At 36.0% G+C, this 23,480-nt stretch overlaps 1 protein-coding gene across 1 annotated transcript in view; it reads right to left on the bottom strand.

Moving 5' to 3' along the window:
• The window catches only part of LOC148213819 (transient receptor potential cation channel subfamily M member 3-like), a 246,411-nt gene that overhangs the window by 6,557 nt on the left and 216,374 nt on the right, over positions 1 to 23,480 (bottom strand). The window contains exons 2-6 of the mRNA XM_088130502.1: positions 20,543 to 20,622; positions 19,045 to 19,249; positions 15,079 to 15,292; positions 13,563 to 13,687; positions 8,673 to 8,844 (exon numbers count right to left, since the gene is read on the bottom strand). Of these exons, the coding sequence (XP_087986628.1) occupies positions 8,673 to 8,844; positions 13,563 to 13,687; positions 15,079 to 15,292; positions 19,045 to 19,249; positions 20,543 to 20,622 (796 nt within the window). The remainder of the gene's footprint in view (positions 1 to 8,672; positions 8,845 to 13,562; positions 13,688 to 15,078; positions 15,293 to 19,044; positions 19,250 to 20,542; positions 20,623 to 23,480) is intronic.

The following is a 23,480-nucleotide window of genomic DNA, read 5'->3' as shown; positions in this document are numbered from 1 at the left end:
GACAACTGAACGTCCCTTTGCCTTCCCAGCCCCCTTCATATATTCTCAGGCATAGGATGACAAAGGGAAGTCCACAGGTCACATGAATAGGTACTGCAAACACTTTACAGTATTAGAATTTGCCACTCAGTTTTAATTTTCCCTATATTCTTCTCCAGTCCATTTTCTACCCTTGTTGAGGATGAATAAACTTAGTTTTATGAGTCTACTTGAGGTGGACTGTAATATACTGTACATATATTAACATAAACATTTAAGATTTGTACAAGTCAATCAATCTGAGGGTTGCCTAGTTTGAGTAAATAATGTAAAATATTTTTGTTACTTTATGAAAAAATGAAGGAACTTCATGAAAATATTTTTTTTACAGTATTTTTATATGATTCAGAAAAATGTATGATTTTTCTTACTGTCTGTGTGACTCAGTGCAGATTCCATAACTTTGAACTGTTACTTTAAGAAAAGTAAAGCAAACCTTTTTCTTATGCATTTCCAAATGTAGACATATTTAGAATAATGCAGAATATTTTCCACTGGAAATATGCACTTATAGATATTACTTATTAGGGCCAGGCTTTGGATTTGATTTTAAAAAATGGGCCTTGGTATGTATGGGATTGCTTAGGTAGTACCTCTCTTCAATTGCTTAAAGCAGCTGCTTCTTTTCCCAGATTATATGGCTGCCCTTCATGGCTGTTGTGTTAAGATACTTCTGGTTTAAACTGCTGCAGAGAGGTTCTGTGCCAGCTCCCCCTGAATCCTCTGAAGACATTTTTGCTTTCAAATTTGAAGTGCTGCATCACTCTGTTGCTTATTAGAAGCTCATGAAAAGGCATTTCATTATTTTAAGACAAGAAGTGCAATAGTTTTGAGCATACAAATAATAATTGCAAGGGAAAATGGAATTTTATAGAAAAACTATTTCTGTACTATGGTCGAGACTTGGTTTGCTTAAAAGGTTTGTACCAGAGCAACCTGAACAGTGTGTAATTCTTTATAAAAGATACAGATATTATTGTATACTATATCTGAATATGTCTTCTGTTTTTGCTAATTTTGAGAGACAGCCAGCAGCTATGTAAGATGCTGAAGAGCCCTTCTGTTCTCTTCTGTTCCTTATTGTTTTACCAGACATTGCCCCCATCCTTGCAAGCATAACCTCAGCAGCTTAAGAGCTAGAAGCGTAACGTGAAAACTGGCATTTTCAGGACTTTGAACCTTGTGCCCAGTACCAAATTCTGTGTAGTGAAGTGGATTGTGGAAATATGAAACAACATATTCCAATAGTTCTAGGATAATTTGCCAATCATGAAATGGTATCATGCATGTTTATTAGAAGTTACTGAGATCTTTAAAGATACTTTATGGGAAAAACACCTGAAACCTTTCCTATGAAAACATTCATTCTGTAGGTTTTTAAGGAATGGGTTCCCTTGGCAGATTGTTGGACTGCTTGTTCTCAGTATCTTCCAAATTGGATAGGCACTCATTGTGATATTAAAAACAGATTTTTCTTGGGCAGAATGTCAAATTAACCTTTTCAAATGCAACAGTAGAAAACCAAATTAAAATAATCTGGTTAATATTACATTATGCAATTGCAAATGGATATGCTTTGATTTTTTAATTTATTTTTTGGTACAGCAGTTCAACTGTTACAAATGCATTCTCAAGGTTACTTTGTTCTCTTATTTTCCTTTATACTACAAACATATGAAGGCCACACATTTAAAAAGTATTATTAGTTCTCTATTTTCTCAGTAGGCTTACTGTGTTCTAGCAGCTGTCCAAGGAGAAACATATTAGCTATTTTCTCCTGAGAACGAAGAACAGTGGTCATAAAATAAAACTGCATGGTTGATCTCCTGTTTGGCTTCTTATTTATGATTATTAGTGTTAGATACTAGAATTAATACACACAGATTGAATTATCCTGTGAGCCCAAGACTGACATAAACATCCCCTCAATTCTTTGTTTCCTGTAATTCCAATTTTTTGATAGAGAAGAAATCAAAGTATAAATAATATATAACAATTGACTCTGTTATAAATAATTACATTAAGAATGGGTCAATTGTAAGAGATATTGTGCAATCAAAACAGTTAAGGAGGGATGGAATGTCTCAGCTATTACACAATAGATCAAATAATGATACTATGTCAATATAGGTACTGAGTTACACAACCTTGCTATTAGACAATTTTCTGCAAATGGTTAATAGGTCTTACAAATTATTGAGTAGATACTGAAACTAAATTGCCAAGTTGGTTCTACATGAACAGAGCAGCTTTATTTAAACAACATCTCCCTGATCACTATAAAGAAATAATTTTTTTTTTCAGGCAGAAAGAGAGGCTTTTACATAATGAGGATTTAAATAATTTGTATGTTTCCTTATAAAGGAAAATGCAACATTACAACAGACTAATATAAAGTTTGTACATATTTTATGTGGCCTATTTTCTGTAATTATATTTGCAGGTTTGAGAGAATCAATTACCTTTTTCTAGGTTAATACTGAATAATAATTTTATTATCATTTACAGGTTAAATGTTGGGATTCCATGAAAGTCGGCAAAGTGCAACAACTCATGTGAGTGAACAGTATTATTTTAATAGACTCAATTATATTTACAGAGAAATCTTTACTATAGTAGGACATACTATAACCTGTGCCAGATACTACAACTGTACAATATAGTACAGAAATTAAACAAAACTCAAAACAGTCCAAAAAGTAAGGAATCCATAATTTTAACTTTATTTATTTATTTATTTATTTATTTATTTATTTATTTATTTATTCGGCTTGTATGCCGCCCATCTCCCCCACGGGTGACTCTGGGCGGCTCACAATAAAAACGAAGAAATACAATTCTCTCCAAGATGGCTAAAAACTATAAATAATTTAGAAACATATTAAAATACCGTAAAAAACCTCCTCTAATTTTGGCCCTATAAAAATCTGTAAGATGCTGGGGGGGGGGCAACCCATCATCCCACCAGCCATCTCCACAGGTGCGAGCCCCCCTCTGGCCCCCAGGTCTTCTGGCAAAGCCAGGATTTAATACCTTTCCTGAAGGCCATGAGGGAGGGGGCACACCAGACCTCAGGAGGCAGGATGTTCCATAGGGCGGGCGCTACAGCAGAAAAGGCTCTCTGCCTAGACCCCACCAATCGAAATTCCCTGACTGGTGGGGTCTGCAACCTGCCCCTTCTGCTGGACCGAGTGGGACGGGCTGAAGTGACCAGGGCGAGGCGGTTCCTCAGATAACCTGGTCCCGTGCCATGAAGGGCTTTAAAGGTGATAACCAACACCTTGAATTGGACCCGGAAACAAACCGGTAACCAATGCAGCTCGCGCAACCCGGAAACAAACCGGTAACCAATGCAGCTCGCGCAACAGCGGTGTTATATGTGCCCTCCTAGGGGCATTAAGAACTGTCCGCGCCGCCACATTCTGCACCAGCTGTAGCTTCCGGATACTCTTCAAGGGTAGCCCCATGTAAAGCGCATTACAGTAGTCCAACCCAGAGGTGACCAGGGCATGAGTGACCGTGCGGAGGTCCCCCTGATCCAGGAAGGAGCGCAACTGCCGCACGACACAAAGTCGTGCAAAGGCCCTCCTGGCCACGACTGTCACCTGCTCTTCGAACAGGAGTCATGAGTCCAGGAGAACCCCCAAATTACGCACCGGGTCTGTCTGGGGTAGTGCAACCCCGTCAAGAACCAAAGATGACAAAGTCCTAGATCTTGAGGCTCCCCGTATCCACAGCCAATCCGTCTTACCAGGGTTCAGCTGAAGCCTGTTGTCCCCCATCCAGGCCCCCACAGCCTCCAGGCAACTTATCTGCTTTGGAGATCCTGCAGTGTTTATAACAATTATGCTTTGCAGTTACATACTGCATGGTCAAATACTGAACATAAAGAAAAAAATGGAGAAACAAATACTCCTATATAAGAATTAAATTTAAAATAACATTTTCAAATGAAAAAACTTTCAGTAGTCACTAAGACACTGCAAATGATCATATTTTATTGATCTTACACCTAAACAATATAAGATAATTATATTCCATGCTTATATAAAAAACCTACCAACCTTCAAAATTCAGATAGTCTGAATATGTAAAAATGTTAATTCCAAATGGAGTTACTCTTTAGAGTCAGCAATGTCTGTGGGATATAATCCTGACCCAGAAAGTCTTCATTATTAAAAGGAAACATTGCTAGTAAACATGGAACCTCACAGAGGTTTCCTATTATGCCAAGTATATAATATATATTCCTGTTAAAAGAATTATATAGTGAGGTATTCAAAACCCAACAAATGCTGATTTGCATGTTGTTAAACCATTAATATATACACACAATGTATTTTTGCACTGCTTCTTAAAAACTAAACGTAGAATGATTTTACACTAAATTTCAGATTCAGTAGTTCTACATTATGACCTATTTTTAACAGTCTCAGCTTATTTTGGAAGCTAAACTAAGCTCCAGTATGCTCTTACTATAACTTCTACATATACACTATTATTTGACCAGTATCAGAATAAATAAGCAAATTCAAGACAGTGCTAGAATTTAATTAATACTCAACAATGCTGGAGTATTAGAATTTAGAATTTCTCTAAGTTTTTACAAAGCAAAAAGAAGTTCAATCAAATGCTTTCCCAACATTAGAATAAAGGACTGTGTTTTACGTGTAAGTCTACTCTAATCTGGTGTCTTTTAGATGCATAAGGGTATATCGCTCGCCATCCTGAGTCAGCAAGGTCCAACACATCTGAAGTAATAAGTTGGGGAAGGCTGGTGTAAATGTATTAAAAACAATGTCTACACTCAGTTTTTACCTTTAAAAAACATGTTATAGAAAGTAGGTTTTATTTAGTTCATACTGCAGATTAATTGATAATGCATATATTGGGCTGTGAAATTGGGTATATCAAGGTGAGACAGAAAATACTGTATACTTGATACAGAGAATATTACTACATTTCAAAAGTACAATAACAAGAATACAAACTCAGTTAACCCTTTTGCACAACCAAAAGACAATAATGAAGAATCAACAATGACATGCTTAAGCAGCTGAAATAAATGGATTTGTTTCCAACCATCCTAAACAGAGCAGTGACAAAAGGCAGTTTGTGATCTAGTGTCATATTAACTCTTGGCAATGGGTCCCCAAGCTGTATATCCTCCAAATGTTTTATATCAAAACATATAGCATTTTAATACTCATAGGACTATCTAGAAAGGTAATACTGAGAGAAGAGAATATATATACTGTAGCTCAGGGTTGAACTGAGAAGTCCTTGGGGTTTTCTGAGCTTGGTTGTTTTCTTGCAAACATTTTGTTACCTATCTAGGTAACATCTTCAGTGCTAGAATGGAGTGGGGTTTGCTCTCTGTTTATATACAGTAGCTTGCCCTGCCAGTGTTGGTGGGGGTGGGTTTTTTTCTTTCTTTGGTAGTTCCTTGGTTAGGGTATTGTTTACTGCTTGATTGTTTGTCTGATGTTAATCTTGGTGTTAATCTCTGCTTATCTGGGTGATGGTTGCTGGTGAGATGTTCTGGTCTTTTTGTTTCCTTAAGGAAGGAAGGAGTTGTTCTGGTATTTTTGTTTTCCTTAAGGAAACAAAAAGACCAGAACATCTCCTCACCAGCAATCATCACCCAGATAGGCAGAGATTAACACCAAGATTAACACCAGACAAACAATCAAGCAGTAAACAATACCCTAACCAAGGAACTACCAAGGAAAAAAAAAATGACACCCCCCCCCCAACACTGGCAGGGCAAGCTACTGTATATGAACAGAGAGCAAACCCCACTCCATTGTAGCACTGAAGATGTTACCTAGCTGGGTAATGAAACATTTGCAAAAAAGCAACCAAGCTCAGAGAACCCCAAGGACTCCTCAGGTAATACTGAAATGGCACATATTTGCCTCCCCCTCAGTCAGGATCCTCTTTAGATAAAAATCATTATGCTAGTAGAAATGAATTTCCCCATTCAACACTTTTCAGTGGATTTTATAATTTCCAAGACACGTTAACACAGGTAAGAGCATTAAAACCATCTCCCCTTATGTGAATCATATGATTCTGAACATATATCTAATATAATAATGACATTCTATATAATGTTTGGCCACATAAAGCATGATGACTGCCTAGCAATTTAAGGATTAACTGGTTTACCACAACATGGGATTTCTAGGACATATTTATCAGAGATCTGAAAAGAACACAATAGAAACATGGAAGGCAACTAAGGGGAAGACCTCTTCCTTTTAGCACCACTAGTACATGGGGCCAGGTGACAGGAACTAAGAAAGAATAGCTGTTTCTTTAAAAAAAATCCTGTTTTGAGAGATTAATAGAACATTTTATCAGACACAGTTACAGAAACATTTCTGTAATTAATTAAAACAATTTGCCATTGTTTTCAAAAATGGTAAAAAAAAAGGGGGAGGAGGGAGCAGACTATACAACTGTTTCACACAATTATTTTTCATGTAGAAATATCTTTGATTAATTATGCGCTGTCAAGTCAAGAGTTCTATAGTCAACTCTTAGTGACTATAGAAATATCATTAGGAAATATTTTTTATTATTTTTATTTTTCATGGAGAAATATCTTTGATTATGCACTGTCAAGTCAGTGTCAACTCTTAGTGACTATAGAAATATCATTAGGAAATATTTTTTCTTATTTTTATGGCAATATATGTTTGTGAAAGTGCTGTCTCCACCCTGTTCCTCCTATTCCCCAACTGTGACTTCAGAACTGCAGCCAAGACACTCTACAGAAATACTCTTTCCCATTCTAAATTCTCTTAGCAGCAATCATATGCTCAGAGCACCCACATGTTCCCCTGCAGGGTAAGTAGGATGCAGTTTTACTGAAATCCAGCATGACTAAATGATGTAAACTGGATAATACAAATATTTATTTTGTTTCCCTTTCCCAGTTTATGGTAATATAGTAAATTGGTTTAATTAGATTTTATAGTGCACATTCCTTACTTTTCACTACTGACTACGATGATGTTCTATTGCATTGACTGTTTACGCAGGGGCCCAATATCACAAGTCAAACTCCAACCCTTCTGTATTTGCAAAGTGACATCGTGACCCAAGTATGGAAAGGTGGAGCTTGTTGAACGACAACATGAAACAAGTTGTCATTCTAGTTAGAAATGGATGCTTATGATTGCTTAAGTTCCCCTGTGTACACAGAGCTACCTTGCTGACAATTTTTTTTTTCATATAATTGATGGGAACAAAACATTTTAGACTGACCCAGTAGTTTTTTTGATTTACTCAGTGAGACCTGGGCTGAATGGAAAGAGCTGTGCCTTGACCAAATACAAATAAACTCATTTCATTAATTTTGCAAAGCATTTTAAATAATTATGCAGTAACAAAATAGAGGACAGTTTGTGCTCTTTCTTGTAAAGAGGGTTAACAGAGGGGGGAATGTATATATTGCTGAAGTATATGCTGTCTAGGAACACCAGAAGTTTCCCTGGGGCAGCATTCCTAGAGGATCATAGGTTTCCCATTCTTGTCTAAGCAAAATCAAGAATGTTTTCACTGCAAAGGATTTTCATCAGACTTCAACAGGTTAAAGTTTTGGAAACCAAGACATAACTTTTAGTGTAGCAAAAGTAGCTGAAGTTAGAAAACAGATAAACTAAGAAAGACTGAAAAATCATCTTACTTGTTTACCAGATCTATTCTTCTTTGCTTTGCTAGACAGATTTAAGCTCCTTTTGAGATAATTCCAGATTTAACCTACTTGTAGCATTCTTTCTTTTCCTTCCTGATATTTACTTAGGCAATTACTTCTTTCCCTAGCTCTTTGGATTATGTTTTGAAACTTCATTTGTGAATTTGCTTTCTAAGTTGTGTATATGTGACATTTGTGAATTGATCCTAATGAAATTCTTTACCGAGGTCAGAAATGGTACAAACATACATACAAGCCATTCATTATAGCTGTGTAATACTGACAAACTGGCACTACATCTGTTATGTGATAATGGAGAAACTAACTTCCCATGGGATCTGAGGTAGACTGGAGTGTTTGGCCATAATTTATACAGTCAGATTAATATAGTTGCACATTTTCTAGTTTTCCTTCCTCTACTCCCTCATTCCCTTCCTTTCTCCTTTCTCATGTTTTCTGATCTAAAAATTGCAGCAAATTTTAAGTAATTCTATTTTACTCTGTTTTACAATGGAATATCTCTTTTATATCTTTGCTTTTTGATCATGGATTCTAATAAACATTTAATTTTTTTTAAGTACTCCATATATTTAGTATTTTAATAACTCAGTAGTTTAGGATTTTAGTATTTTATTCACAAAGTAGTTTTTATAATTCAGCCATTAGCTCTAAGTATCTAAGCTTTTAGAATTCTAGTATTTGTATTTTATTGCTCAATTTTATTCGATTCTATTATACTTTGTGCAATTCTGGTCAATGATAATGATAAAGATATGCATGCATGTATGTATATGTGTACGTATGACTGATCCATCATGACTAGAAGAGGTACATTAAATATTGTTTCAAACACTTAACAGTCTTTGTACTATTACTATTCAATTTTGCTACCCTGATTGTAAGAAAACACAGAAAGCGAACTGCTCACTTGTATTTATCTTCTGAAGTGAGATATGCTTTTCCAACTGTCTGCGAAGTTTAACTTCTGCACCATATTTTCCTGTGGTTCCATTATCAGCCAGAATAAAATGAGAATGCATACTGTTGAGTACTGTCAGCTTACTCATTGGATTGGACATTGTTTGATACGGCCGGACTACCTGCATGGTGAAAAAAAAACCGAGAATATAATCATAGATTGCTGTAATAGCATGGAATTCCTGATGAAGGCTAGTGTTGAGATAACAAGCCAATAGCAAGCTGCTGAAATCAATTTTCAAGCATTTCTAAAATTCAAGTACTGTTGGAGATTTCAAGCTCAGAAAATCAATAATAAATTATTGTCCAGATATAAGAAGAACAGTAGAAAAGTGACATAACTCATCTTAATCTTACTTAAAAACAAGCCCAACCAAACACTGTGAAATTTGATTCTACATAAGTATTCACAAGTTGGATTTGTTTATGTTATAATGATGGAAACTGAGAAATAGAACTCCAGTAATATTATCTATTTTTCACAGTTTAAAACAGACTATAACATGGGCAGATGGGGAGGGGGAAGAATTATGACCTGTATGATGACATCATCACACAAATTTACAGTATGTTTACCAGACATCATTATGTCCTCTAAAGTGTTTGCAATATTCTCATTTTTGGGTTATCTGCAGATTTTATAAGGGTATCTTCTAACTCCTTCTAATAATTTACAAAAATGTTGAACAGCACAGGGCCTAAAGGGAACCTTGCAATATACCACTCCACAGTTCCCTCCAGGTATGCAGAGCCATGAATGTACACTTGTTGGGCCCAATTGTTCAATCCAGGTCCACCTAACATAGCATAATTTAACTCACATTTTCTTATCTTCTCTATTAGAATATCAGGGGAGTCTTTGCTGAATGCTTTGCTGAAATTGAGGAACAATGTTTTCACATGATGGTGAACATAGAGTATGAGGTACCTGTGTTTTTACATTAAATCCTGTTTGTGATTACAAAGTGCCAAGAATGGAATTCAGGTTTGGATTTCACTATATGTTATAATAGATTTATATCCTACCATTGTTTCATGTAAGTCCAGGCAGTATACATAATGCCCCTGCCTCCTATGTTCCCCACAACAATAACCTTATGAGGTGAGTTGGACTGAGACAGAGTATCTACCCAAAGTCACTTAGCTGCCTTTTATGCCTAAGAGAAGACTAGAACTCACAATCTTGCACTTTCTAGTCCAGCATTTTATCCACTCCACCAAACTAGCTCCCACAATTTAACCTGGTCTAATACCATTTTAAATTTAGGATTCCTGAAGCATTTCTGCTCTAGTAAAATAATTGATAATGCATCCCTCTGCAACCTGTGAAATGGGAGATATGGGATACATGATTAGTTCAAAGGGCAGTGTTACTGAATGTTAAAGCTGCAAATCAAAGTCAATAAACCAATTTCTGACAGAGAGGATAAAAAGATAGATTTGCTATTATCCCTCTCCCCATTTAAAAAATAAAAACCTGATGATATCAACTCCATTACAGGAGAAATGGAGAACACAGCTGTTAGGTATTCAGGAGAAATGAAGCTGGATAACCTCCAGAAAAAGCATCAGATTTCCTTTATCTGTCTAACTTGCAGGCAGCAGTTCCAACTATCAAGGAAAGTATGAATGCTGCAGCAGGTGTGTTAGTATGAATATGAAAAGAAACAAAAAAGCTTCATTTCCCCCTTCAGATTAGTACATTTCAGCTTTAATGACATAGAGAAGTGTCTGTGTCTTGACTGTGCACAATTCAAAAATGATTTGAAGGAAGTGCTTTGGACCTTGTGAGTGCAACACTACTCTGCTATTCATTAAAGTAGCCTGACTTTTTTCAGGCTTCTATGCAAGCCTGAAAGAAAGGCACGACTGCTTCAGGGAATCCACTCATTAAAGTTACTGTGAGGCAGCCGCATCTTTTCCTATGACTGTGTGAGAAAAGATGTGTTTGGTTAAGGAGTTGGACACAGATGCAATATTTCTTTTCCCGCACATGAAGAACACATCTTTGCCTTAAAATCTGAAGTGCCATGTAGCCCTACAAATACCTTTTTCTCACCACTGAGGAACTGCAGCCAAAAAAAGAATCTGCTCATATATTTGCACTACATTCAGTATTGTGGTTCCTATGAAGCCTGTGAGTTCATGGTATCTGAGTTTTCAGTAAATAAGAAATATGCTTGGCATTATACATGGAAGACTGTTTGGCAGAGATCTGTAATGCAGTTATGAAATCACTTTAACTCAAAATGTTGTACTTGTATCTCCATTTATGTCTCAAAGACACTCCCATCATAATAACCAAAGTGATATTCCTCAGGTCATGGCTTCAGAGGGCTCAAAGCATCACTTTGAGATAGAAATGAAGTGAGAATTCCAAGAAAGGGTGCTGAAATATGGAAGTAGAACCAACTGCTACTTCCCTTCTGAAAAAAAAAAGTAACCTTAAGATGCTCAGAACAAAAGCCCTAAATGATCCTATGATTGGCTATGGGGGGTGGGGTTCTTCTCTTAATGCAAAGCTTCGTTGAAAGAATAACTTTTACTCCAGCAACAATTTTTCCAGGCACAGCATTGGACACTCAGCTACTTCTGTCACCAATTATGTTTCTCTTTGCCACAGATTGTTAGGGGCTTCTTATTTCCCCCTTCTCTTACCATATTTAGGCTTACCCAAGATTCATGCTGAAAGATATGAAGTTAGGTCTTTTTTGTGAAAATGGGAATAATTATTTTTTATTTGAGATTTCTTTTTGAATACCAACAAAAGCTCTTGAGGCTTTCTAAGAACTCAAAGGCAAACTTTTTTATATTTGAGGCAAATACAGGGATATTCTCTTATCCCTACACAACTCATACATACAGCACAAATCAACAATCTCACATGAGCCATGCAATAAGAGGGATTCTTATCTTGCAAATAATCACTGTGTTCAAGTTCTAAACTTAGGCCAGTAAAAGCTCTGATACTTGCTGGATTATTTTAAACTATTCATCGTATTTCAGCTTAAGCTATCTCAATGGCTATATTGAGGATAAGGGAGAGGAAAAGATATATAGTGCCTTCAGTTACTGGAATAACAAATTAAACAAATAACATTACTGATTTGAGTTTTATAAACTGTTTATTGTAGGTCATGAATGTGATTCTCCAGGTGTCCCTACTTACAGTACATCTCCTAGTATCTTCACTATTGGTGATTCCACTGGGGTTTCTGTGATTTATTGTTCAGCAAGATTTGGAAGGCTTCACGTGATATATCCATAATGTAAGGGAAGGGTTTTTTTAAATCCAAAGAAACATTTGCTTGTGTTTTTTGACAAATAGATTTAGATTGAATCCTCTTATTCAGTATTGCCAAACTCAACTTCATGTTGTTTACTTTTGAATGTGTGAACTGATGTAATAAATAAAAATTACATCAAATTTAATGGGATATATTTTATGCACATGCATATATGCATTTATGCACTTGCATTTTGCTTTGCCACAAAGGTCTACCCTGGCATTTATAAAGAACTATGGACTTAGTATGCAAAGAGTGTAGTTAAAAAGATTGTTACATTTCAGTGGAAAGAATCTGTCATACTGAGTTAAAACTTCGGATTGACAAGATGTATTTGTTCAATCTCTACCTGTGAACCTGTTTTATATTAACACAGAAGAAAGACTATCCAATCCTAGTCCTTGTGGTTAGGTTTAATTCATTGTTTATGAACTGAGTGTTTTTCTTTCTTAGATGTGTATTCTATCATATGCATGTGTTTGTGTACATGTTTGTATGTGTATATGTGTGCGTGTGTACACTTATATACACTTTTTAAAAAATTCTATTTTGTATTATGTTAGTTTAGAGTTGCTGGGAGTCAGGCGGCATATATATTTAATAAATTATTATTATTATTATTAGAATGTTAATGCAGCAAAAACATCTACTGCAACTATTATGACTTAATTGATATGAATGCAAAATAGATATCTTCTAAGTCTTCATTATCAAGGTAATAACTGTAAGCTAGAAGAGGACAAGAGAAAAAATTGAACAACTTTTTTTCTCCTCCAGAAAATGCTGCCAACAGGGACATAGATACTAATTATGTTAATATGACAGTGGCAAGTAAAGAGATGTATCCAGGAAGTCTCTAACGTTTTGACAGGAGGAACAGTGGAAATAGCAGTGTTATTAACAGATAACTGAGAAGCAGAAAGAGCAAGAGGACTAGGAATTATTATTGGCCTGGTTCACAGGTCAAATAAGTGCCTTAAGCTAAAGCTGGATGAAACCAAGACCTGTTTTGAGGAGGTATGGGTGATTTTAAGGAATGAAAGAGATGCCTTAAGATTCTGCAAATTCTTAAAAATGCAAAGGACAGCTAAGACCTTAGCTTCACCCACTCTGGGGGGATTTGCCAGCTGCAAAATAGTTGCCAACCTTATGCAGTCTGCAACAAAAAATTTACATTCATGTATAAGGAGGATGAGTCAACATTCACTTTACAGTTATCATTCAGTGATCTGGTTTGTACATAATGCTATGAACTGTCCTTAAATAGTAAAAACATTTTTTAAAAAATTTAAAAATGGAAGGAACTGTATAGTTCATCCTTAAAACAAGAGTGCATGACCATGTCCTCTAAAGGATTAAATGTGGAATTGCAAATATATTTAAATAAAATTCTCAAAACAGCTGAGAAAGGTATATATACTCATACAAAAGCATCTGATGATTCTGTTTTAATCTTGGTGTCATGGGTATATTCCTGGTTCAAAAGTTATGAACTTCTCAATATCCAAAACACACTGACAAAAGAATATTTTATAGATAAGCAAGAGACTCACATCCTTGCCAATCAGATCCTCTTGATTTTCTACAATTCCCCAGGGAGCTATTCCAATAGTGCAGATCTTTCCCCTAGATTTTGATGCATGGTCTTTCAGTGCATCACCAACATGCCGAATAACTCCTGAAAAAGAAATGCTAGCATATGATAGGATTACATTAATATCTATTTTAAAAATGTCTGTACTTTAAAGAAGTTAAATTTTGTGACAAGAAAATGAAAACATTATGAGTTAACAACACATAACACATCTGGCAGTTGGATTAAGGTTAAAATTAAGGACAGAAAGTCAGCCACTATATTCAAGATTTAATGGAAAAACTCTGGACATAAATAGGAAAAGTATAAGCTTACTTATAACTTTGTTCTAACATTACCCTAAATCACATTTTGATTTAACCACAATTTGTTGAAAAAGCCAGGAAAAAAAAAATGAAAAATCAGCCATGCAGATAAATGATGACAGAAACTTTAGCCAGTTCATGACATGCATTCTTGTCTTTTTTTTTTTTTTTTCTTCGCTTGGGTTGGGACACAGAATTTGTGGTGCTTCTTATGTTGCTGAACTGCAACTCTCAGCAACCCCCGCCACCGTGGCAATGGTGAGGAATGCTGAACTCAGCAACATTTGGATCATAGACTTGACAAAACCAAGTACCTTGTCTTTTTGGTTTATAGAATGGTCTCCATTAGGCAAGCTAATTTAGATTGCACAGTTTTTGACTGCATGGATGGCGGAGGTAAGCTGGAGAGGATACTGAAGGTGTATACATACCCATTTCTACAGTGGGTTGGAACACAAAGTGTCCATGTATGCATCGAGGAGGAGAAATGAATGGTGATCATCTATACCTTATGGAGATCCTTCCGTTTCTGTATATGTAACTATCAGGCACACATGAAGACCTCAAAAGCATCCCCAAGTTCTATCTATCCAATCCATTATTGTGATGTTTTATTGACAACAAAAAAGGTTCTATCTCTATAATCTATTCAGCACACTGATGTTAATTTCAATTTAGGAAGACCCTTTTAATAAATTATTTTGATCCTTTGGAGTTTGCATTAAACCATCCTCAATTATGGCTTTTTGCTCTTCATTGCTGGTTCTTGCCTTTCCTGCTGTTTCATCTAAAAATACCTGATACAATTGGCAGGCAGGCAAGCAACAGGCATTTAACCTTCCTCTCCATCCCTGGCCACTATCCTGACAAACATTGTTAATGGACCTTTCTCTCCAATAAGAGTAGCAGCAGGGGTGGGGTGGTGGTGGTGGTGATTGTGTCATTAAGAGAAGCGTTAATTCTTTCCAGTTCCTGCTTAGAATCCTATTTTGGTTATCTACATTTTAATAAAAAATATGCATGCTAATTGAAAATTTGTATTTAATGTCATGTTTATGAAAAAAAGCAAAGGAGAGGAATATAATACATGGACAGAAAGCTATACGCTTCTTTGACAAGCCTTCTGAGACATAACTGCTCCAGTGATTTCTCCTTGACAATTTTTGTTACCTGTGTTTACTCCTCCTGTAAATATCCATGCTCCTGTTGTCATAGCAGCTTTAATGAGGCCTTTCCCAAATACTTGTTTGAGCTTTGGTTGCAGTTCAAAATTCTGGAGACCTCCATGTACTGAGATGAGAAGTTTGGGTAGTTCAAGCTGCCATTCCTTGGTCATCAAGTGTAGAAGAAGATCAGGTTTTGTGTCAAAAGACACACGCACATACTACAGAGCAAGGGGCATTGATTTAAAATGAAAAAAAAAGTTAAGTTGTAATAAACATATTGATTCCATCTCCCTTAACATGAAAATAGGCAGGAGTATTAAGTATGTTTACCACCTTGAATTGACCAAATATTAAAAAGAAAAAAAAATGGGATAAAAATCTAATAACATTTAGCTAAATAAAAATCTTTTTTTTTTTAATAAAGCAGTACAATTCCATGAAATTGTTACGTCCTCTCTATTGTTATAAGATAAAACAATAGTTTACAACCAGTTACCCAACTTCAATATATAAGGTAGCTAACCCTGAACCATAACTCAGAAGATGTAGGGTTCATTTACATATCATGCTTAATCAAAAATGGCTAAGTAAAGAATATGCCATGCCAATATTTGGGGTACTGAGCCTTTGGATCAGCTTATGAGAAAGTAGTTTCCCCATCATTTGTTCATGCTGGATGACACTACTACTGGTTGGTTAGTTTAACTCTAAATTAACTACCTTAATCTATAGCAATGCTGGTGGTTTGCAAATGCTGGCACAGAATGCATCTCTGTTGGAAAGTCACTCATAGGAGCTAGCAGTGGCACTTGGACGCTAATGCAACACATTCATTGTTTATCCATTTCATAGTTAAATGTGATGGGTAAACATTGCCTGAGTATGAAAGACCTATCAGCAAAAATAATTTGCCAGTAATGGGAAGAGATGTGCTGCAATTAAACGAGAAAGTTTTTTTGTTTTTGTTTTATTCAAGTGGATACTCTATTAAATATTTACATAGTATAAGATCAAGAGAATCTTAAAACTTACTCAGCATACCAACTACCATTTTGAATGGATAATTTCCAAACAGCAGTAACACAATAAATTGCCAACTTTCTAAGATTGTGAGATACATAGAATAGGGTATGATTTGCTTCAAGGAAATTCCTGCTGTCTTTATACAGAGAAACTATTTCTTTCTATCTCCATGGCATGTAACCATATCGAAGGTGGAAAATGGAGGATACTATGTCAGTCAAGGTCCATTCAGGCAATGACAAAAGCAATAAATACGTGCAAATCATTTGACAAAGCACTTCATGTGCAAGCAAAACAGCATTCTGAATTTGCCTCTTAAAGCTACCAAGCAATTGCATCTTCTCAAAATATTGGTGTGGCTGTTTCAAGGTCGTCTGGTTGTGTGTGTGTGTGTGTATGTGAATGCCCAGATGCTACTTCCATCAAATGATTTGCATATGCCCCCAAACCAATTTGTTATCTCTTTAAGAAGTTGTCATTTAATGATATGTCAAATTTAAATTAGTCTCTTAACTACCATTTATTGAATCAAGACAATTTCAAACACTGGTTTAGGAAGCTTTTAGATTTCGACTGTAAGGCTATAATAAATTAACACTTGAAGTTGAGCTGAAGGAACAGGTATGAAAGATGGGAGCGTATGAATATAAGGCCAGTGAACTTAATAAACAATTGTAGCACCTGTAATCCTTAAGAAGAATGAATACAATGCAACAGCAGAACCACAGGTGTTTCTGGAGGCATGGGAGAGAGGCAAGAGAAGGCAAGTGACAAAATGTACATTATGGTGCCAAACCTGCCATATACGTACTTGCTGGGATGCAAGTACACAAGGCTGGGTTTTGCATTATAATGACATTGTACATATCATTCTGACATAATCTGAGTTTGCTGCAGATGCCTATAGCTACATGTTTGCTGAATTTCATTGAAATGGGAATGCAAGTTCAATGCATCAGATTTAGCATTCATATTTCTCAAATTTGAAAGCTAAGCTATAGAAAAGTACTGAAGCAAGCCTACCTCAAACATGGGTTTACAACTTATATACTATTTGCTAGTTCAGCAAGTGTTGGAGCTATACTGGTCTGAAGATCAGAATCTCTTAAAGTTTGCACTTAAAACCTGTAGGCTGCTGGGGACCTTGACAAAGCCTAACCAAAATGAATAAATTTCATTGGCAATTAAAGTTTCCATAGGATTTTGACATGTAAGAGAATCATATTAACTTTCTGCTGTCACAAAATATGTTTCCAGGTTTGAAGATTTTCACGTTTTAAGCTTTCAATAATTATTGGAATGGAAAGAAACACTTTTTGAAGTAATACATGTAGTCCTCAATTTACGAGCACAATTGGTACTGGAATTTCCACCGCTTAAGTGTGGTTTTAAAGCGAGACGTCACATGACCACATCACTTAGCGACAGCCATCCCAGCACTTCCCAAATCCTAATCCAACACTTTAATCACTATACTATATTTGTTCCACACTGTTACATTGTGACCATTAAATTCATAAATGTGTGTATGTGTGTATTCATACATGTATTTTGTAGAATAAGCAAAGTAGTACAGCTGGCAAAATAACTACAAATTCTTAGAACAAAATACTTTTTGGAAAAGGAACAAATTATTTTTTCAGAGGTAAGCTGAAAGTTTCTCCAATGACATGTATTCTGTTTTAAATTTATGTTAGTCTCAAGTAGTACTTGATATTTTCCTTGGAAATGAGACAAGGACAAATAATTCCTTCTTTAATAAATGCAGTATATTGCACCGCAATAAGAAGTTGGTCATTCTATATTAAATAAGTACAGTTTTAAGAAATACAATTTTTCTTACATGGTTTTCTACTGCAGAGGTCTCCTTTTCTCCTATTAGCAAAACTAACAAAACTTAGAGTCTTTTGCCAATAAAATTTTATTTTTCATTGACCCTGAGATCACATTATTTTCCATCCCTGGACCAAGTTCATTTCAAAATTTTATATATTTGTGAAATACCTTCATATATTTAATAAGGAGAAAAATGTGTTTACAGTAAAATGGAGCAAATGAATTTGGGGTTTGCTTTATAATTATAGAAAATATTTCAGTGCAGAAAGTAAAAATCAGGAACCCAGAAATGTTGCTGAAAATGCCAGTCACATTCTGATAAATCCTCACTCCTGGTTATAACCATTCTCAATTCACTCTTCCTTCTAAACTATAATTAATTTTCCAGTATGTTTGAAAAGCAAAAACAGCTATCTGGTACAGCTATGGACCACAAATCCATCTCCATCCATACTGTCTGCAGTGAGTATCAGTGGCTTCCCACTGTTTCAGACACACATCTTCAACCATATGTGGAGGTACCAAGAAGAAAGCCTACATTTTTTTTTCTCAAAACACATGCTACATAATTGTATCATACATCTTGCCCGCAGATTTGCTACCCATTGTTTCTTCCAATTCTCTTTTAATGCTTTTCTTCATTGGTTTTCTTAGACCAGTGGTCTTCAAACTTTAGATCCCTGAGGAACCTTTCTCAATGTGACAAATCAGTGTGGAACCCATTAATAGATACATTTCATGTAATAACTTGTTGCAGACTTCTCTCTTTTAAACAAAACAAAGGAATGAAGATATTACAAATCTCACTGTAATCGTAAGAATAAACTGTCACGTGTAACCCCTGGGTGATTCTCACAGAACCCTGGGGTTCCAGGGGACACAGTTTGAATACCATGGTCTTAGATTATAAGCTCCTTGGGAGCAAGGACCTATCTAAGTTGCCAATGGATTCCTCTGAAGTATAATTGCTCTATATAGTATAAGAAATAATTATAATGGTCCTTTTATGGCAGGCGGAGTCTAGACAGATATATTCCTTGCTAGAAAATAAACCCCCACATAACAGAGACAGTAAGGAACCCATTCTGACATTACAATTTTTGAAAATTACCATGGCTTTATTTGAGTGACCACCTCCTTGAAACTCAATGGTTCCAAAGGCATCAGTGGGGCTGAGTTGTGTGTGCTTGCCGATCGACCACTTCTCTGACTGGAGGTCATTTCGAGTGAGCTGGCTTTCATTTTTCTCATTCTGGATAATGGAGATGCTTGGAGTAAGTCCCACATGTTGACCTATTAGGCGCCCGCAGCAACACCTATGGAATTAAGTAAAAACTACTTAATTTTTTGTTACAATAAAGGAGAAGACTAAAGCGACTAGAAGTCTTGCATAAAATAAGTAATCATTTTGCCAGTAGTATGTGATATAGGTAACTAGGCCCGCTGTAATGTTGTACAAAAAAGATGACTTAGTACTTTGTGCAAAGAGGTTTCAGTAGTATAGCATTCTGCTTCCCCCCAAAACACACAATAGAAAAAAAAAAAACCCAAGCAAAAAAACCATTGTTATGCTTTGCTTTATTTTCATAGAGGAAATAAGATTATAACATTGACTGGCACAGCTGTGGGATAGTTCTGATACAAGTGAATGCATTTGGAATACATTATCCATAAATTTACAAAATGTTTTACTTATTGTCTCTCAGAATTTAGAAGCTAGATTAAAAGACTGTGTTTTGCAACTATTACTATCTTTTCAGAGAAAGTATTGCAAAGAAGCAGCTATAAGAAATCCCAGGTTGCATAAGGCCCCGAGGAGCAGGTTTTACGTATCACCTCAATTTAACTTACCTGAAATGACTCTATTATACAGTATTTTCACATTTTCTTAAAGCTGTCATGGAGAGTTCTACTATAGTGATTTAAAATATATTAAATCTGAGCTTACACAAATCAGACAAATTGGCACATCAAATCTTTTTGCCACATCTAGCTGATTGAACTTGTTTACTTTTTCATGAGATTTTAAGAAAACAAGACTAACATTTCTCTGTACAAAATAATCAGAAATGAAATATGTTCAATATTGTGCCAGCAAGTAAGGTGTTACTTAATTAAATGTATTGGGGTGGGTCCAACTTTTTACATCTGTAAGTAAAATGAAAGTCACTGCAGAAAAAAAAAATCTTTCTTCCCCGACAGGCCCCCGCCCAAAGCTTCTCCAAATGGTTGAAAGATCCTGTGGAATGCCACTGGGCACATACGGTAACACAGGGGGAAAGAGTCTCCCTCTTACACAAATGAAGGTCTGGTCATGTGGTCTTGGAAATGATCCATTCATATTTAAATGGAAGAAGATATCTATTCTTTCTTTTAAATCTTTTTCACACAGTAGGTGCTGCTATATCTCCAACCTGAAGTATTGGAGAAGGTCAAAAGTGAATCAATGTACATTCTAAGTACAATGTCTATTTAAAATATTTGTTGTTTATTGCTAAAATAGAGAGATCTTTTCTATAACTTATATCAAAGGCTTAAATGTTTATATATTATAGTCTGCTTACCTCCACATCCAATGGAAATTAAGTGACCAAATACAGCACTCTTACCTATGGGGGTCTTTGGTGCTGGGTATTATATGGACGCATTCCCTTTTGTAAAATGCTCTCTCTATCCATGACTTCTGAGCCTGAAAAGAAACATGATGAATTTTTTAAAAAATCTGTTATTAAATTTTAAAGAGCCATGAAGTATTTTAACAGATGTCCTGGAGCAGCAGAGCTCAGGGATGTGTTATGCTCTAATACACATGACTGCATTCCTTCCAGATGATGGGCTGCACACTGTATTAATATTAATGCTATATAATCTATAAAATATGATTAATGGAAGTAAATGATAAATCAACATTCTCCAATTGATAAGGATGTTGTATTATTTTTTTCTTTTATGAACTCTCTTAAAAATCTCTTGTGCTTGGTGGAATATTGAATATTTCTGCTTTTTAAAAAACTCATCACAGGACCATTATATTTTCTATATTCTGACATATAAGTTTTAGACTGAAGCAAGGGATTATAGAATATCACACAATTCATATGGAAAGCACTTGGGAAGCAAGGAACACAAATGCAGCAAGGAATGTTAAATAATTAAGAAGAACACGCAGAAATGTAGGCATATAAAGTTGTAGGCAAGTTTAGCTCTGGCAGGGAGATATTCTCAGCAAGTATTCTCAGCAGTTCAAAGTTCAAAAATGATTTTTGCCTCCAGATTCAGAACAATTATATGCAGTGCATTTGGAAAATATTCAGACCCCCTTCACTTTTTTTCAATTTTGTTATGTTGCAGCCTGATACTACAATTGTTCAATTTTCAATTGTTCAATTTTCTCTCGTTAATCTACACTCAGTACCCCATAATGACAAAGTGAAAACAGAATTTTAGAAATGTTTGCAAATGTATGAAAAAGGAAAAACTGAAATTATCACATTGGCATAAGTATTCAGACCCTTTGCAGCAACACTTGAAATTTAGCTAAGGTGCCTCTCATTTCTCTTGATAGTTGCTGAGCTGTTTCTACACCTTGAATGGAGTCCACCTGTGGTAAATTAAACTGACTGGACATGATTTGGAAAGGCGCACACCTCTCTATAGAAGGCCTCACAGCTGACAATGCATACTGTATCAGAGCAAAAGCCATGAGGTCAAAGGAACTGCTTGCAGAACTCAGAGACAGGGTTATTGCAAGGCACAGATCTGGGGAAGGCTACAAAAAAAAAATTCTGCTGCACTGAAGGTTACCAAGGGCACAGTGGCTTCCATAATTTTCAAATGGAAGAAGTTTGACACAACCAGGACTCTTCCAAGAGCTGGTTGCCCAGCCAAACTGAGCAACTGGGGGAGAAGAGCCATAGTAAGAGAGATGACCAAGAACACAGTGGTCACTCTGACTGAGCTCCAGAGATCCTGTGTGGAGATGGGACAAAGTTCCAGAAGGACAACTATCACTGCAGCCCTCCACCGATCTGGGCTGTATGGCAGAGTGGCTAGACAGAAGCCTCTGCTCAGTGCAAAACACATGAAAGCCCACTTGGAGTTTGCAAAAAAGCACCTGAAGGACTCTCAGACTGTGAAGAACAAGATTCTCTGGTCTGATGAAACCAAGATTGAATTGTTTGGTCTCAATTCTAAATGTTATGTCTGGAGGAAACCAGGCACTGCTCATCACCTGCCCAATACCATCCCAACAGTGAAGCATGGTGGTGGCAGCATCATGCTGTGGGGGTGTTTTTCAGCAGGAGGGACTGGGAGACTGGTCAGGGTTGAGAGAAAGCTGAATGGAGCAAAGATTAATGAGGAAAAAAATGAACGATTGTAGTATCAGGCTGCAACATAACAAAATTGAAAAAAATGAAGGGGGTCCGAATACTTTCCAAATGCACTGTATTTACACCTGTAAGGAGAAATCTAGAGTGGGCACATATTTCTGTTACAAATTTTAAAGCATTCTATATTAAAGTTAATTGTCAGTACCATATTCAGCTAATCAGGAAGAAAAAAGGTTGTGAGAATGGAAACTCAATAGGCTACATAAGGCAACCATTACCTTTATCTACTCCCATTTGCCCCTTTCGACATTATATTCAGTTTTAATAAAAGGCATAAGAGCTTAGGCAAGGGAGGTTTATTTCTCTTCTTCCCTTCCATGGGTCAAAACTGCTTAAGTCTTTCAGAACAGATTTGGAGGAACAGTAGAGGAAGCTTCAGGGAAAAGAAGGAATAGATTTACGAGCAGTGTCCAGTATGCTAATGGAACATAGGTGTCTGCAGGATAGACATGTGATTAATGTGCTCTGTTACATTACAATGCAAACCCCGCCACTTATGTATCTTATTCATCATTGGGACGTTAAAAGGGTGAGCTTTGTGTCTTGATGCCACAACACACATTTTCTCATTTTTCCATCATCATGGCTATGTAAGGAAGCCCATGTAGCAGAAGGACATCAAAAGATACCAAATACATAACTCTCATTAATGATATTGATAAGATAAGTGGATGTAAGACGTGTCATAACTGATGACTGTTCACATAGCACAGTCAGAACAAATCCACTGAGCATGAAAAGGAGCAATAAATCAATACACACATATACACACAACTATCTGAGATAAAGTCGTTTTCACTGTATATTTTGAATAGAAACTGCTATCATTCCTCACTCTATGTTGATGAGACATGCAAAAACAATAGAAGGCATGCATAATTTTAGTTTCTGTTTAATACAAAGCCCCTATCTGAAAAAGAAAAGCATGATGTCTAGATTTTAAGACTCATGCCATGAATGGAAAATATTAATTTTTAAGCATTAGAAAGTTGTTTTAACAAATGCTCAAAATACCTTATTGATATTTAAGCTGTATTAATATACAGTGTTGTTATTATAAGGCATATTTGCTCACATAAACCAATTTTAAAAAAAGCATCTTTTGGTCGCATAGTCAGCCAGATGTTTAGACTGGATTTGGCATTTTTGTCCACCT

Source organism: Python bivittatus, unplaced genomic scaffold (genome assembly GCF_059951505.1).
Source record: "Python bivittatus isolate LINGU-HERP-01145 unplaced genomic scaffold, Pbiv_v1 ctg000850_np1212, whole genome shotgun sequence".
Taxonomy (NCBI): domain Eukaryota; kingdom Metazoa; phylum Chordata; class Lepidosauria; order Squamata; family Pythonidae; genus Python; species Python bivittatus.
This window is presented reverse-complemented; position numbering and strand designations above follow the sequence as displayed.